We start from the raw sequence: 17,416 nt of genomic DNA, 5'->3' as shown, positions 1-17,416 counted from the left end.
AAGTGGACTGCAGATATAGCTCAGGTTGCTTCACCCAGTCAGGCAGCCTCTCTGCAGTAAACAAATTGTCCAGATCTTCTACGTCAGGGAAGAGGCTGTAGAGCCAGGTATTTGCTTCAATGACTTCCCAAGCTTGCTCCAGGTAGTCAAACTTTTCCCATGGGATGTAGATGTGGAGGAAACAGGTGAAAAAAAATCTTATGTCAGCGAAGATCTCTTTAATTCTGGTAAAGTTCAGATCAGGATCTGAGTCCGCTGCCTCAGGTACTGGCCAGATTGTTCTGTCATGGTTCGTGGTGGCTTGACCCTGAAAGTTGTAGGAGGCAAATGCAGACTCACAGACACAGGTGTTGGAGTAAGAAAAAATAACTTTATCTGGTAAGCTGGCAATAGGTTCGGTACACAGGAAATCAGTCAACGTAGTGGAGGTACAGGCAGGTAGCAAGCTGAGGTGGAGTCCAAAAAACAAGCACAGTTCCAAATACATGGCGACAGGAGTTCACAGGGCTGAGGCAGAGGCAAAGTCAAAAACGAGCAGCGTTCAGGGATAAGACGAGGCGGAAGTCGGTAACACAGGCAAGGTCAGAAATATTACGAGGCAAAACAGGACAAAGGCGTGAGGTTGGAAAGTGCAACATGCAACAATCTGGCGAGGGACTGTGAGGGCTTAAATACTAGTGGAAGAATCAGAGTCTGAAATGAGGAACAGGTGTGCAGAGAGTGCTGGAAGGGGGTGTGACCAGGGAAGACAAAGGTAAGTGCAAGAGAGTGCAGTAAGGCAAAAAGCAAAGTGAACTGGGGCAAGATAATTAAATGACAGAAAAACCAACGGTGCAAAATGTGACGTGCTTGACTAACCATAATAAACACGAACAAAACAGAGGGGACGAAACTAAAACTAAGGTGGCGAGTCGAGGAGTGGAAAACCAGTGATAACTAAAAAGAGAGGATGTGACACAGGAAGTGAATACACTAAACATGACAAAACAAACTATTGACAGAATAATGATGAACAAATCAAAACCAGGGATTAGGTAATGCAATGAATGACTAAACCATAAATAAATGATACACAGAATAAAACCGGTAACAGAAGCATTACACAAAGCACAGAAACAAACAGAACCAAACCAAGACTTACATGACAACATATAACAATATGAAAAGCAAAACTATAAAACCCTCAGTGGAAGCCTAGACCAAATAAGGGAAAAACCCAGACATGAACCCTGGGCCGGAGCAGATCCTTACAGTACTGATTGATCAGACAGAGGGATTGGGCTGCAAGGGTTTTGAAGCCGACTGGGGTGATAAAGAATGCAAATGGAAATGTGGTGAGAAGCGAAGAGAGTGTGTTGAGTAGGTGGATGGAGTATTTTGAGCAGCTAATGCATGAAAGAAATGAGAAAGAGGGCTGGATGATGTGGAGAGAGTAAATCAGGAAGTGCAAACAATTAGTAAGGATGAAGTTAGGACATCTATGACGAGAATGAGAAGGTTTTGGAATCTGATCAGAAAAATAATAAAGGATTATTAACCAAGCAAGCAAGGTTAATAATTCGTTTATTATATGGCTGTTAAACATATAAATACGCAAACTTACAGTATCGCCTGAATATGCTGCTGACGGTGTTGAGCTCATTTGCTTTCTTCACCTCCATAAAGAACTTGCTAACAGATGATCTAGTCGTTAGCTGGTAAGCTTCAATCTGTGTAGTTTTTTTTTTTTCGATGCTGTTGAGATATTTATGGAGTACGTTCATGTCCAACTTGCTTTTGCTAATCGCATTTTTAGCTTCCTAGTTTGTAAAGAAAATACACGTTGCGGACTGACTGTCATGGAAACTGGTCTGATATTTTCCCATATCAGACCGGTAATCAGCCAATCAGAGTGCGCGTAGTGTCGCAGGCATATAATAATGTGGCATACCTCACTGATATGACTGAAGCATTTTAAATGCTGTGCCAATTTATACTGACCCCTACACCCGGCTATAGCTGCCATCTTGGGATGGCCACCATACATTTTTTGTGTAGGGTATGGTCTACTGAGGCTGGACTGTAAGTGTTTTTTAGTACCCTTAAGTGGTACTGCTTAGGTCAAAATTGACTGTGTGCTCATGGATTAAATCAGGGCTGAGCTAATCTGTTCCTGAAGGGCCACTGCTCTGCATGCAGAACAGGTGACCTCCAGGAGCATATTTTGGGCAGCCATGGACTAAAGGATTTACAACTTCAGACAAATTCCACTAATATCAGGTGCCGTGGTGCGTTAACTAGTAATCTACCTTGCTGAAAGCCAGAGAAAGGCTGGCCTTGTCATCCTCCAACACCTCCTTTTGCAGGGTAATTTGATTCAATGCTTCCTTTACTGTCACAAGCTCCCTGTGCAGATCGGAGTGCTTTTGTTCTAGCTCCTCCAAACTCCTCTCACTGAAAAACATACAAAATACATCACATAAATGACATGGCTTTTACACTGTTCCCTCCATACCATATATAAACAGTTTATTTATGTCAACAATTCCTCAAATCTATCCTCACTTTGAAACATGGAGAAATGCTTGCGTCAAAGACCAGAAAACTAAAGATGTTACTTGCTTTCGAGATTGCATGTCCTGCTCCAATTCTCAGTTAATCAAATTTTTTTCAGCATTTAAAAACTTCACAATGAGGAAAAAGTATCCTTCTTGCATGAGTGTTGTAATGCAATGTGAACCATCTAAAGTTTCATTTAAACGTCATCTGGATGCATTGTTAGTCGGCAACTGACATGTGTTATTGATATGAAGAGTAAACAAACACAGTTAGAACACAATCACGGGTGACGGTATGCGTGTTGTATAATGCCATCCTTATGCTTGTACAGTACCGTACCTCCTTTGTGCCTCTGCACACTGGCCTGCCAGCTGCATCTCCAGATCTTCTTTTTGCTGCCTGAGGAGATCTTTCTGTCTGTGGAGGTCCAGTGATGACCTCCTCAGAACTTCCAGTTCAGCGTGCTGAGTGTCGACCTCCTGCTGCAATCCTGACAGCAGCTTCTCCAGGTTGCTCTTCTCACTGACACAGTGCGTCAAGTTCAGTCATGGCAGAGTAATCATCTACTTATTTTCACAATTACTACACCAAAAATGACACACAATACACATCTAATGATGATGATAATTATTTTTCTCTTAATGTTTTACTCACCTGTGGTGTCAATGAAAAAGTTAAACATTGGTTTGATATAAACAGATTGTCACTAAATATTAATAAGACAAATTTCATATTGTTTAATGATAGAGCGAAAGAAAATAATGTGTCATTACAAATAGATGGAATGGATATACAAAGGGTAAAAGAAATGAAATTTTTAGGAGTCATGATTGATGAAGATCTTACATGGAAGTCACACATAAATTACATAAAAGGAAAAATAGCGAAAGCCATTGCTGTTTTGCATAAAGTAAAATATTCATTAAATAGTTATGGTTTATTAACATTGTACAATTCATTGATTGTCCCATATTTAACTTACTGTGTAGAAATCTGGGGATCAACATATACAACCTATATACAACCTTTATTTATTTTGCAGAAAAGAGCTTTAAAAGTGATTAGTAACAGTGGTTTTAGAGATTCATCTAATCCATTGTTTATTAAGTATAGGGTACTTAAATTTCATGATTTAGTTGATTTGAAAATATTACAAACGATGTACCAAGTTAATAAAAATACTTTACCAACAAACATTCAAAATATGTTTGAAAAAAGAGTAAGTAGTTATAAATTGAAAGGAATAGAAGTCTTTAAAAAACCAAGATTTAGAACCAAAGTAAAGGAAAGGAGTATTGCAGTAAATGGTGTCAAATTATGGAACAATCTTAATAAAGAAATTAAAGAATTAAGGTCGCTTAAATTATTTAAAAAACATATTAAATTAGATGTATTAAGTAAGTATGAAACTATGAAGTAAGTCAGTGGGCTGCAAGAAAGTCAAAAAAAAAAAGAAAAAGTAAACTGTTAATAATGTTTGGAGTGTCTTAAGTTTAAATGTAACCTGTCAGTGATGTAATCTATTAATTAATGGTCATAATTATGAAATGGGTCAGTGGTATGTGACAAGTTAAAGAAATGCAATCTGTTAAATAATGTTGACTATGATGCTGTATATTGAAAGATTGTATTGTTAAAAGGGGCAGAAATCATAAGACTTGTTCTTCTTTCTGCTCCTTTTCATTCTGGTATTGTGGTGCTTTTGTTTTTTGCTTTTCTGTTTTTCTTTTAAATGAATGAAATAAATATTAAAGAAAAAAAAAAAGAAAAAAGAAAAATGACTATGTTTACATGGACAACAACAATCTGATTAATGACCAGCTTTAGATTATTGTTTTTACATGAGATGTTTAAAGGATATTCCAACTATATTCCTGTTTACATGTTAGAGAGCAGTCGTCTAATTAATAACCCACAGCTACATCATGCCCTCTATGATTTACAAAATGCTGTTAAAGCCCCAGTAGCAGGCCATAGTCTGATTAAGGTGTTTACATGTCTGCAATCCATTTCAATAATGAGATCACAAGGTTCTACCACCATTCTTGCATCATGGCACAACCAGAACTGCATCATCATGGAACAAATTGTTGCATAAGTCAGCATGGAAGTGCCACCTGACGTTTGGTGGCACCACCAGCTGTACTGTTACGGTAAATGCTACATTGCGTCAAATAGGTCCCCAAATGCAAGCAGCGAGGAAACGGGAGTGACGGACAAAACCAAGGGTATTCCAAAGTGACAGTGACATGACAACTGTGACAGGGCAAGCCCACGCACACACATGCAAAGGCAGACCCATACTCCAGACAGACAAATCGCGCGCGCGTGCGCGCACACACACACACACACACACACACACACACACAAGAAAGGACATGACAGAAATATACACGAATGACAAGCACCGACAGACACGGAATACACAGACACCAGGAGCGCACATGCACCAGACACACACACATACCAAACAAGGATCGGGGGCGTGCTCCCCACACACCAGACGCAGGGCACGTACACACACACACACACACACACACACACACACACACACACACACACACACACACACACACACACACACACCAGGCCCAACAACGAAGCAGGGTGACACACCACACACGCACTCGCATAAAAGGCACAGAGACAAATAAATAAGCCAAGCCCAAACCACCCCACAACAGGCCACGCCCACAACAGTACCCCTCACCCAAGGGCTGGCCCCGACAGCCCAACACAACCCCCCCCCCCCAAACCAACAGCACTACAAAAAAAACAAAACAACAACAACAAACATGGAACACATACGGGGACACCAAACACAGACCCTAACAAAAACCCCAACTACCATAAAGACCCACCAGGTGAGGGCTGGAACGGCGGGCACACCCCCAAACCAGGGCAAACCACCCAGGCAATAACGAGTCAACAACAGAGTATTGTACCAAGCAGAGATTGATGGCTGGCTGGGCGTCCAGCAGAAGTTGAGCATGGGAATCTGGCCATGTGGAGAGTCTGGCTGCTTGGCAGGCTGGAGCTGAGCACAGGAGTCTGGCTGTGTGGCGAGCTGGAGCAGGGCATGGAAGTCTGGCCTCTTGGCAGGCTGGAGCTGAGCACAGGATTCTGACTGTTTGGCTAGGTGGCATCCTCGGCGGTGGCAGAAGTGTGACCATGTGATCCCCTGGATTTCCTAACAGAATCAGCAGGGTAGCCGCACTGCCCACCGGTGTTCTCCACCATGTCAGGGATGGCTGCACCCGCTGTGATGTCCTCCAGCATGGTGGCAGGAAGCCCCATCACATAGACATCCTCAGGTGCAGGGATTGACTGTTCGCCAGTGATGTAGTTGTCTGCGGAGGCGGCTCGGTTCACGTCAACATCTTCATATGAGAGCGCCAACTGCTCAATGAAAATTCAGTAAGGTATATCTTATATATTATATTCCAATTCTATGGTGGAACTAGGCCAGTATACAAAGGTATATCTAAATATCTAAAAAGAAAGAGTAAAATAGGAGAGTGACGTTGTCATCTGCGAAAGTGGCTGGGTCTGCATCAACATGCTGTGATGTGGGGGCTGAGGGCTCCCTGGAGATGTCATCCCTTGCCGAGATGACTGGGCCTGCAGTGATGTCTTTGTCTACATGGCCAGACCAGTCCCCATGGACATCATAGGCTACAGAGGTAGCCTCCTCCTCAGTAGCGCCATCAGAGATCAGAATGATGGACCCCTCTGTGATGTCATCTGGAGCAGGACTTCTCCCACGCATCCACTGACCTGCCACTGGCCCTGCTCACTGACCTGTCAAACATGTCACATGCATTAGAAAACCCCACCCCCTCCTCAGAGCCCAGAGGCGGTTCTGCTGAGGAGCCCGGTGGCTCCTCCGGGATGTCATCGGGGGATAGAATCGATGACCACTCGGTGGTGTCCTCTGGAGCAGAAGTGGGTTGCTCTCCCCTACGTCATCAAGGGCCAGGACAGAGAACCCGTCGGTGATGACTACAGGAGCGGAGGTGGGCTGCTCTTTCACAGTGTCGTCAGAGGCAGGAATGGGGAACCCCCAGTGACATCTTCAGGCTTCCACCTCCTCCATCAATGTGCTGTTAGACTCGCACATGGGCCTACAAAACAAAACACAGCAGTTACTGTTTCCCATGACCACCCCGGAGCCATGAGGTGGTTCTGTTGAGGGGCCATATGTCTCCTCTTCAACTGACCCAAAGACAGGCACCAGTGAGGGAACTGAAATCCCAAAAGCAGCTGGTTGGGGCTCTCCTACGTTGGCCTTTGTGCGGCCTTTCCTCTTTCTTCTCCTGGAGCTGCCAGAGCCAGAGGAGACATCCAGAGAGGGTGGCAACTCGTGAGAAATGGCCAGACCTGCCAGCTGTGGTGAAGTGGAGACCACCGGTAGCTGGTGAAGTGCGAGCGGAGCCGGCTGCGGAGGTGCCTGGAGTGCGGGTTGAGCCGTTGATGTGGAGTCCGACATAGATAAGTGTGCACATGGCTGCAACACGGAAGGCGGAGGAAGAGCTGATTTTAGGATGTTGAATATCAGGCTGAACATAGATAAGAAAAGTGACACGGTGGCTTCATCTGGCAAGACAGAGGGTGACTGGAGTTTATGCAACAGTTTTCTCAGAATGGATGTGTGGGTGTGAAGGGACGCCAGATCCAGAGACAGGAGTTCCTGAGTGAAGGACATGAGTTGATCCAGAAGGGTAAGGTTGGTCACAGCTTGGGAGTTTGCAGGTCCAAGGTGGTGGGTAAAGGTGGTGAGTTATGTTCAGATGTGGATATGTCCGGAATATGTTCACTGTCCTGTTTGGGCTAAGCAGGCTGGGGTGTGTCCCCACAGCTTCTGATTGCTTACAGTGTTATGGCCGCCGATGCTCCTCAGGGTGATACACTCATTCGAGAAGCTGGCCCTGCTTGAATAAGCCCACCAGGGCATACAGTTCCGAGAATGAATCCAACACCCAGTGTTGTGACTTGATTAGGTCCCAGGCCTGTCTTTCAAAATCGTTCTTCTTTTTCTTAGAATAACAGCATTGAAAACAAGGCTACAAAAGTCTCAGTTCACAAAATTTTTTCAAGGAGAGAAGGTTGGGGAGGTTGTCTGCAGGGTCCATTCTTTGGCCGATCGATTCTGTTATGGTAAGCGCTACAATGAGTCAAATAGGACCCCAAACGCAAATAGCCAGGAAACAGGAGTGATGGACAAAAACCAAGGGGCTTGAATATTCCAAATTGACAGTGATATGATAATTGTGATAGGGCAATTCCACGTGACTAAGAATCCAAAACATCAAAAGACAATGTCAGAAACCAAATGAGGGAATAACCAAAGGACTGTCAAAAAATACAGCAGGATGCAACACATTTACTGACAGGATGTGAGACAGAAACAACCGATTGCCAAATGACAAATGTACACGTGCAGCTTAAATACAACTCAACTAATTAACAACAGGTGTAACATAAGTGAGAACAGAAAAGCCAGGCAACAAGAGAAAATAAAGGAACACACAGATACAGATACAAAGTAAAATGGAATAACACAAGGTGAGGGGAAAATAAAACCTGATCACGAGATATGAACAAAAACAAAGTGCACAAAACAGAACATCAACCGTGGAACACAGACAACTGGATGACTAACTCAAACATGGATCAAATAAATGAACAATGCAAAAAAAAAAACCCCGAAACCTAAATCAAGCATATGTATGGAAATTAAACACGGAATACAAACTGGGGCCGAGTGAAATGGGAAACACATGATAAACCTAAGAAACACATAAGGACTGAACAGCATGAATAATAAAAGATCAGTGGGCGGAGAAAACATAATGACCCGGAACGGACGACAAGACACACACACACACCCAGGGGAGCGAACACCACAGATATTTTTACACGCATGATAGAGACAGACTCATACCTCAGACAGACGCAATGTGGATCGCGCACACACACTGCAAGAAAGGACATGACAGAAATACATACTGATGACAAGCACCAACAAACATGGACACAGACACCAGGAGAGCACACGCACCAGACACACACATACCAAACACAGACTGGAAGCGCCCCCCCCCCCAAACACACACACATCAGACGCAAGGTGCGCGCACACAGACATACACCAAGAAACCAAGGGAACCACACCACACGCACACACACACACTCACATAAAAGGCACAGAGACAAATAAATAAACCGAGCCCAAACAAACCCACAATAAGGAATAGGGCACTCCCACACCAGGTACGACCTTATGGTCAGTAAGGCCAGCTCAGAAACTGGAATCAGTTTTTTGCACCACAGGGCTATTTTGGAACTTGCACCAGACACACAAGTGCAAGACTGTAATGGCACAAACACTGAGAGTACTCTTACTCTGCAGGTCAACGAGCTGTTCACCTTCAGCACCATAACCAGTGCCAGGTGCTATTTTTCCACTATTGCTGAAATCTTTATCAGAATATTGATGATCGTTTTTATGGTTTGTGTTGGTGGTGCTGTGTGAAAGTCTTCACGAATTTAAACTTTACCTATCTCACTGTCACTTTGGTCATAACCCTCTCCATTCACCTTTGGGGAGTTTTCAGCAGACATGCAGCTTTCCCATCTCCTAATCGTTTCCTTTTTCAAAGCCATAAATGTCATTGCAAAGTGTTGTTCTGTACAATAGCTTGTGAATGGATGACTACGGCTGCAGCCCTCGCAATATCAAGCTGTGTGATTGGTTGAATGATTGTTCTCTGGTTCCTAAGACTAGGCCCAGCATCAATAATGATCATCATGATGACCAAACATGCAACCAAGTGTGCCAACAGTCATACACTTACCTACCACCAGTATCAGGTACTCGTGACCACAGATAAATCTGTGTAGACTGAATGTGCCACTACCACATCGTGGGTCATGCTTGTAATCAAATAGCCGTGCATGTGGAGCAAACATGGCTTTAAGGTAATCAGAAAATGCTCTTTACATGACAGTGTCTTATTGAGAAGTCTTAATCAAAGATCAGAATATTAATCTAATAAAATCCCCCCCCCCCCGGCATCTGTCCGTATGTGGGAAACGATGGCGTAGCATCCAGTTTATTTTTTTGCTTTTTGTTTGTTTGTTTTTTTATACACTTTTTCCAATCATTGTCAATTTATTTCATTTATATAGCACCAAATCATAACAAAGCTGCCTGAAGGTGCTTCACACAAGTAAGGTCTAACCTTACCAACCCCAAGAGCAAGCACACAGGCGATAGTGGTAAGAAAAAACTCCCTCCGATGATTTGAAGAAGAAAACTCAAGCAGACCAGACTCAAAAGGGTGACCCTCTACTTGGGACATGCTACCAACACAATTGACAATACAAATATACAGGAAATTTTTCTCTTTTGGTTCTATCTGCACCTGTGCGAATGACTTATCAGTCCAATGCGCAAATAACAATCTCTGTTGCATTTGTTGCACTTGTACTGTGATGCCTGCTGAGACTGCCGCTGTTGCTCCTTCCTCCTAGTTCGTTGCTCAGCAAGAGTCCATTTTGACTGACTGTTTTTTTAGACATTAATCTAATAAAATAATGTCTATGTAAATGCAGCTGGTGAATAGTCTGGTCCTGAATCTCTTCTGCGCTCAGCTCCTTTTCCTTATCATCAACGTCCAATGGAGACTATTCCTCTTTCTTCGCTCACACTTCCATTTAACATACAGTACTCTCCTGTGCTATATATATATATATATATATATACAGAGAGAGAGAGAGAGATAGATAGATAGATATAGATATATTAAAAATAGACAGATAGATAGATAGATATAGATATATTAAAAATAGATAGATAGATAGATAGATAGATAGATAGACAGATAGATAGATAGATAGATAGATATACATGCCATCTACTTTTGTTGTTCCTCTAACTCTCTCATATCTTATTTTTTTGCTTTGCTTCTTCGCTCTGTTGGGCCCTTTAAAGGGCACAACAGATAAAACAGTCTCTGAACTATATGTCGAAAGAACTGAGTGGTGTGGTTAAAAAACAGAATGAATTACTGGGTTTGTTGAAGGAGGTATGTGAGCTGAGAAAATTGATGCAAGAAAAAGACAACAAAATTAGATTTTTGGAAAAACGAGTGGACGAGTTGGAACAGTACTCTACAATGGATGATGTTATTGTAACAGGACTGAACACTAGGCATCAATCATACGCCAGAGTAGTAGCTAACAGCGCTGGAACTATGGATGAAACACAGGAAGAAACACTTTCCCTGGAGCAGCAGATCATAAATTTTTTTTTCATCAAAGGACATCCACATTAATAACAGTGACATTGCAGATTGTCACTCATTACCAAAGAAGGATAACAAGACCAAACCAACCATTATGATCAAGATGTGAACAGAAAAATTAAGAATGATTTGTTGAGGCAGGCCAGGAAGTTGAGAGGAACAAATGTGTATGTTAATGAACACTTGAAGAAAAATGCTGATACAGCAAGAGAAGCTAGTAGAATCCTCCAGAAGCAACAGAAAATTCAGGTGATTTGGACAAGAAAATGTAAAGTGATGATTAAGTCAAATGGAGCACCAGAGGAAGCTACAGTTATAGTGATTAGAGAACATTCGGATTTGGAAAGATTTAAATGATGGGTATTTGTAAGTTTAATAACGATTATGTTTGTGTTGTTAAAACAATCAAATCAAATCAAATCAATTTTATTTATATAGCGCCAAATCACAACAACAGTTGCCCCAAGGCACTTTATATTGCAAGGCAAAAGCCATACAATAATTACAGAAAAACCCCAACGGTCAAAACGACCCCCTATGAGCAAGCACTTGGCGACAGTGGGAAGGAAAAACTCCCTTTTAACAGGAAGAAACCTCCAGCAGAACCAGGCTCAGGGAGGGGCAGTCTTCTGCTGGGACTGGTTGGGGCTGAGGGGAGAGAATCAGGAAAAAGACATGCTGTGGAAGACAGCAGAGATCAATCACTAATGATTAAATGCAGAGTGGTGCATACAGAGCAAAAAGAGAAAGAAACACTCAGTGCATCATGGGAACCCCCCAGCAGTCAAAGTCTATAGCAGCATAAGGGATGGTTCAGGGTCACCTGATCCAGCCCTAACTATAAGCTTTAGCAAAAAGAAAAGTTTTAAGCCTAATCTTAAAAGTAGAGAGGGTGTCTGTCTCCCTGATCCGAATTGGGAGCTGGTTCCACAGGAGAGGAGCCTGAAAGCTGAAGGCTCTGCCTCCCATTCTACTCTTAAAAACCCTAGGAACTACAAGTAAGCCTGCAGTCTGAGAGCGAAGCACTCTATTGGGGTGATATGGTACTAAGAGGTCCCTAAGAAAAGATGGGACCTGATTATTCAAAACCTTATAAGTAAGAATAAGAATTTTAAATTCTATTCTAGAATTAACAGGAAGCCAATGAAGAGAGGCCAATATGGGTGAAATATGCTCTCTCCTTCTAGTCCCCGTCAGTACTCTAGCTGCAGCATTTTGAATTAACTGAAGGCTTTTCAGGGAACTTTTAGGACAACCTGATAATAATGAATTACAATAGTCCAGCCTAGAGGAAATAAATGCATGAATTTGTTTTTCAGCATCACTCTGAGACAAGACCTTTCTAATTTTAGAGATATTGCGCAAATGTAAAAAAGCAGTCCTACATATTTGCTTAATATGCGCACTGAAGGACATATCCTGATCAAAAACGATTCCAAGATTTCTCACAGTATTACTAGAGGTCAGGGTAATGCCATCCAGAGTAAGGATCTGGTTAGACACCATTTTCTAAGATTTGTGGGGCCAAGTACAATAACTTCAGTTTTATCTGAATTTAAAAGCAGGAAATTAGAGGTCATCCATGTCTTTATGTCTGTAAGACATTCCTGCAGTTTAACTAATTGGTGTGTGTCCTCTGGCTTCATGGATAGATAAAGCTGGGTATCATCTGCGTAACAATGAAAATTTAAGCAATGCTTTCTAATAATACTGCCTAAGGGAAGCATGTATAAAGTGAATAAAATTGGTCCTAGCACAGAACCTTGTGGACCTCCATAATTAACCTTAGGCTGTGAAGAAGACTCCCCATTTACATGAACAAATTGTAATCTATTAGATAAATATGATTCAAACCACCGCAGCGCAGTGCCTTTAATACCTATGGCATGCTCTAATCTCTGTAATAAAATTTTATGGTCAACAGTATCAAAATCAGCACTGAGGTCTAACAGGACAAGCACAGAGATGAGTCCACTGTCTGAGGCCATAAGAAGATCATTTGTAACCTTCACTAATGCTGTTTCTGTACTATGATGAATTCTGAAACCTGACTGAAACTCTTCAAATAGACCATTCCTCTGCAGATGATCAGTTAGCTGTTTTACAACTACCCTTTCAAGAATTTTTGAGAGAAAAGGAAGGCTGGAGACTGGCCTATAATTAGCTAAGATAGCTGGGTCAAGTGATGGCTTTTTAAGTAATGGTTTAATTACTGCCACCGTAAAAGCCTGTGGTACATAGCCAACTAATAAAGATAGATTGATCATATTTAAGATTGAAGCATTAATTAATGGTAGGGCTTCCTTGAGCAGCCTGGCAGGAATGGGGTCTAATAGACATGTTGATGGTTTGGAGGAAGTAACTAATGAAAATAACGCAGACAGAACAATCGGAGAGAAAGAGTCTAACCAAATATCAGCATTACTGAAAGCAGCCAAAGATAACGATATGTCTTTGGGATGGTTATGAGTAATTTGTTCTCTAATAGTTAAAATTTTATTAGCAAAGAAAGTCATGAAGTCATTACTAGTTAAAGTTAAAGGAATACTCGGCTCAATAGAGCTCTGACTCTTTGTCAGCCTGGCTACAGTGCTGAAAAGAAACCTGGGGTTGTTCTTATTTTCTTCGATTAGTGATGAGTAGTAAGATGTCCTAGCTTTACGGAGGGCTTTTTTATAGAGCAACAGACTCTGTTTCCAGGCTAAGTGAAGATCTTCTAAATTAGTGAGATGCCATTTCCTCTCCAACTTATGGGTTATCTGCTTTAAGCTGCGAGTTTGTGAGTTATACCACTGAGTCAGGCACTTCTGATTTAAGGCTCTCTTTTTCAGAGGAGCTACAGCATCCAAAGTTGTGCTCAATGAGGATGTAAAACTATTGACGAGATAATCTATCTCACTCACAGAGTTTAGGTAGCTACTCTGCACTGTGTTGGTATATGGCATTGGAGAACATAACAAAGAAGGAATCATATCCTTAAACCTAGTTACAGTGCTTTCCGAAAGACTTCTACTGTAATGAAACTTATTCCCCACTGCTGGGTAGTCCATTAAAGTGAATGTAAATGTTATTAAGAAATGATCAGACAGAAGGGGGTTTTCAGGGAATACTGTTAAGTCTTCAATTTCCATACCATAAGTCAGAACAAGATCTAAGGTATGATTAAAGTGGTGGGTGGACTCATTTACATTTTGAGCAAAGCCAATTGAGTCTAATAATAGATTAAATGCAGTGTTGAGGCTGTCATTCTCAGCATCTATGTGGATGTTAAAATCGCCCACTATAATTATCTTATCTGAGCTAAGCACTAAATCAGACAAAAGGTCTGAAAATTCACAGAGAAACTCACAGTAACGACCAGGTGGACGATAGATAACAACAAATAAAACTGGTTTTTGGGACTTCCAATTTGGATGGACAAGACTAAAAGTCAAGCTTTCAAATGAATTAAAGCTCTGTCTGGGTTTTTGATTAATTAATAAGCTGGAGTGGAAGATTGCTGCTAATCCTCCCCCTCAGCCTGTGCTACAAGCATTCTGACAGTTAGTGTGACTCGGGGGTGTTGACTCATTTAAACTAACATATTCATCCTGCTGCAACCAGGTTTCTGTAAGGCAGAATAAATCAATATGTTGATCAATTATTATATCATTACAAACAGGGACTTAGAAGAGAGAGACCTAATGTTTAATAGACCACATTTAACTGTTTTAGTCTGTGGTGCAGTTGAAGGTGCTATATTATTTTTTCTTTTTGAATTTTTAATGCTTAAATAGATTTTTACTGGTTGTTGGTGGTCTGGGAGCAGGCACCGTCTTTACGGGGATGGGGTATTGGGGGGATGGCAGGGGGAGAGAAGCTGCAGAGAGGTGTGTAAGACTACAACTCTGCTTCCTGGTCCCAACCCTGGGTAGTCATGGGACATGAACATGAACATGGGTAGAATTAATTGGGGGCAATGATTTCCATAGTATGCCTATGTTTACATTATGTTGGAGTCTGATGTTAACTGTGCTTTTATTTTATGATGAAAGCTGGTCCTTTTGAATTTATTTCTGTACAAGAATTACAACCTTTTCAGTATACTGAACATCATATTCAAGATTGGGAATATGAGATAGACCGAGACAATCATTTTTATTCTTCTGTAAATAGTAATTGCCAGTATTATACTGAGGAACAATACAATAAGTGCACTATATGGGATGGGAAGTTCTCAATAATCCACTTTAACAGTAGGAGTTTGTACAAGAATTTTGGGAGTATTAAAGACTATTTAAAACAATTCTACCAACCTTTCAATATAATTGCTATAACGGAAACTTGGCTTGCTGAAGTTGACGATTCAAATTATGAATTGGAGGGTTATGAATTCAATCATCTGAATAGATATAATAGAGGGGGTGGAGTAGTATTGTATGTTGATAAAAGGCTTAAATACAAAATCAATGATCAAGTGACAACAGCCGTAGAAAATCTTTTGGAATGTATCACAATTGAAATATATTTGGGAATAGGTAAAAATATAATTATTAGTTGTATTTATGGAGCACCTGGCTCAAAAATGGAAGAATTTCAAAATTAGATAGAGAAATATTTTTCACAGATGGGTAATATGCGAATACTTGTCTTTGGAGATATAAATATTGATCTTTTAAATCAGCATTAAAATAAAGTGACAGATGATTTCATTAATACCTTGTGCAGCTTAAATTTATATCCAAAAACTACTAGGCTTTCAAGAATAACTTCTCAGTCAACTACCCTTATTGATAATATACTTACAAATGATACCGACACCAAAACAATAAGTGGTTTATTCATCAATGATATCAGTGACCACTTACCAATTTTTATAGTAACGGAGCTGAATTTGAATACTAAATGGAAGGAGAAAATGCAATATCGAAAACGGTTGCTATCTGAAAAAGCTATTACCGCCCTAAAAAATGATTTACGTCTGCAGGATTGGAATTCCATTTACACGGAGAATGATGCTAATTTAGCATATGTCGAATTAAAAAAATATTTCTTGATATATACATAACAAAAATTGTCCAATTCTACATTGCAGTGGAAATAACAAGTATAAGACCCACCCATGGATAACAAAGGGACTGCAAAAGGCGTGTAAGAAGAAAAATATGTTATATAGAGAGTTTATTAGAAGTAAATCAAGAGAGGCTGAGATTAAATATAAGTACTATAAAAATAAATAACAACCGTTATGCGAAACTGTAAAAAAAATAAATCATACTTTGGAAAACATTCTATTTTATTTTTGCAATTTTTTGCTAATGTTGGGCTAGATTTGGCAGCTGACATTCCACACACTACGTGGGCAAACCAGCAATTAATTGAGAGAAATCCATATACAATGTTTCTTGGCGCAGTTGATGAGAGGGAAATTATTATATTACTCAGCACATGTAAAAGTAAAAAGTCAAATGATGTACATATGACCTTAGTAAAGCAGATAATTACAGAAATTGCTAAACCATTAGCATATATATATATATATATATATATATATATATATATAAAATAAATTGTTTCAAATGGGAATTGTTCCAAGTGGTATGAAAGTGGTAAAGGTGATACCTTTATATAAATCTGGTGACAAACATCTTTTTAGTAACTACAGGCCTGTGTCTTGATTGTCACAATTTTCTAAGATACTGGAAAAACTTTACAATAACAGACTGGATAGATTTACTGAACTACACAACCTGCTTGATGACTGCCAATATGGGTTCAAAGCGAAAAGGTCCACTGCTTTGGCTTTGTGCAATGCATCGAAGAGATCAATAAACATGTGGACCAAAGGAAATTAGTAATAGGTCTATTTATTGACTTAAGAAAGTCTTTTGACACAATCAATCATAACATATTATTTCAAAAGTTGGAACTTTATGGGATTAGAGGAGTGGCTCTGAACTGGATTAAAAGTTATTTGCAAAACTGGAAGCAGTTTGCTGAAATCTGGCACTGCTGTTCTGCATATCTGGGCATCGTTTGCGGGGTTCCCCAGGGCTCTGTGCAGGGGCCAAAATGATTTATTTTATATATTAATGATTTATGTGAAGTTTCCAATGTGTTTAAAGTAGTTCTCTTTGTTGATGACACAAACCTATTTTGTTCTGGAGAGAATTTGCAGAAATTATTGTTTGATTTGAGAAATTAAATGATAAATATGAAGAGTTGGTTTGACATGACCAAATTGTCATTAAATTGGTCTAAAACTAAAATGATGTTATCTGGAAATTATAAACAGGATGTACAAATACAGTTAAATATATTTGGGGTAAATATAGATTGTGTCAAGGAGAATACGTTTTTAGCTGTAATTATTGATGACAGAATTAACTGGAAAGTGCATATTCAACATATCCAAAAGAAAGTTTTTAAAAGTATTGCAGAATTAAATAAGCCAAAGTGCATTCTAGATGGTAAATCTGTATTGTGTATACACCCTGTATTGTGCATTGACTGCACCTTACATGACTTAATGTGCTGAAGTTTGGGGTAATAACTATAAAACTACATTACAACCATTGTTAATCCTTCAA

The 17,416-nt window shown here is 40.4% G+C and overlaps 1 protein-coding gene across 1 annotated transcript in view; it reads right to left on the bottom strand.

Annotated features, from left to right (window-relative positions):
- crocc2 (ciliary rootlet coiled-coil, rootletin family member 2) overlaps positions 1-17,416 on the bottom strand; it is a 326,949-nt gene that overhangs the window by 140,215 nt on the left and 169,318 nt on the right. Inside the window, exons 13-14 of the mRNA XM_034179233.1 lie at positions 2,878-3,060; positions 2,289-2,433 (exon numbers count right to left, since the gene is read on the bottom strand). Of these exons, the coding sequence (XP_034035124.1) occupies positions 2,289-2,433; positions 2,878-3,060 (328 nt within the window). The remainder of the gene's footprint in view (positions 1-2,288; positions 2,434-2,877; positions 3,061-17,416) is intronic.

Source organism: Thalassophryne amazonica, chromosome 10 (genome assembly GCF_902500255.1).
Source record: "Thalassophryne amazonica chromosome 10, fThaAma1.1, whole genome shotgun sequence".
Lineage (NCBI taxonomy): Eukaryota > Metazoa > Chordata > Actinopteri > Batrachoidiformes > Batrachoididae > Thalassophryne > Thalassophryne amazonica.
This window is presented reverse-complemented; position numbering and strand designations above follow the sequence as displayed.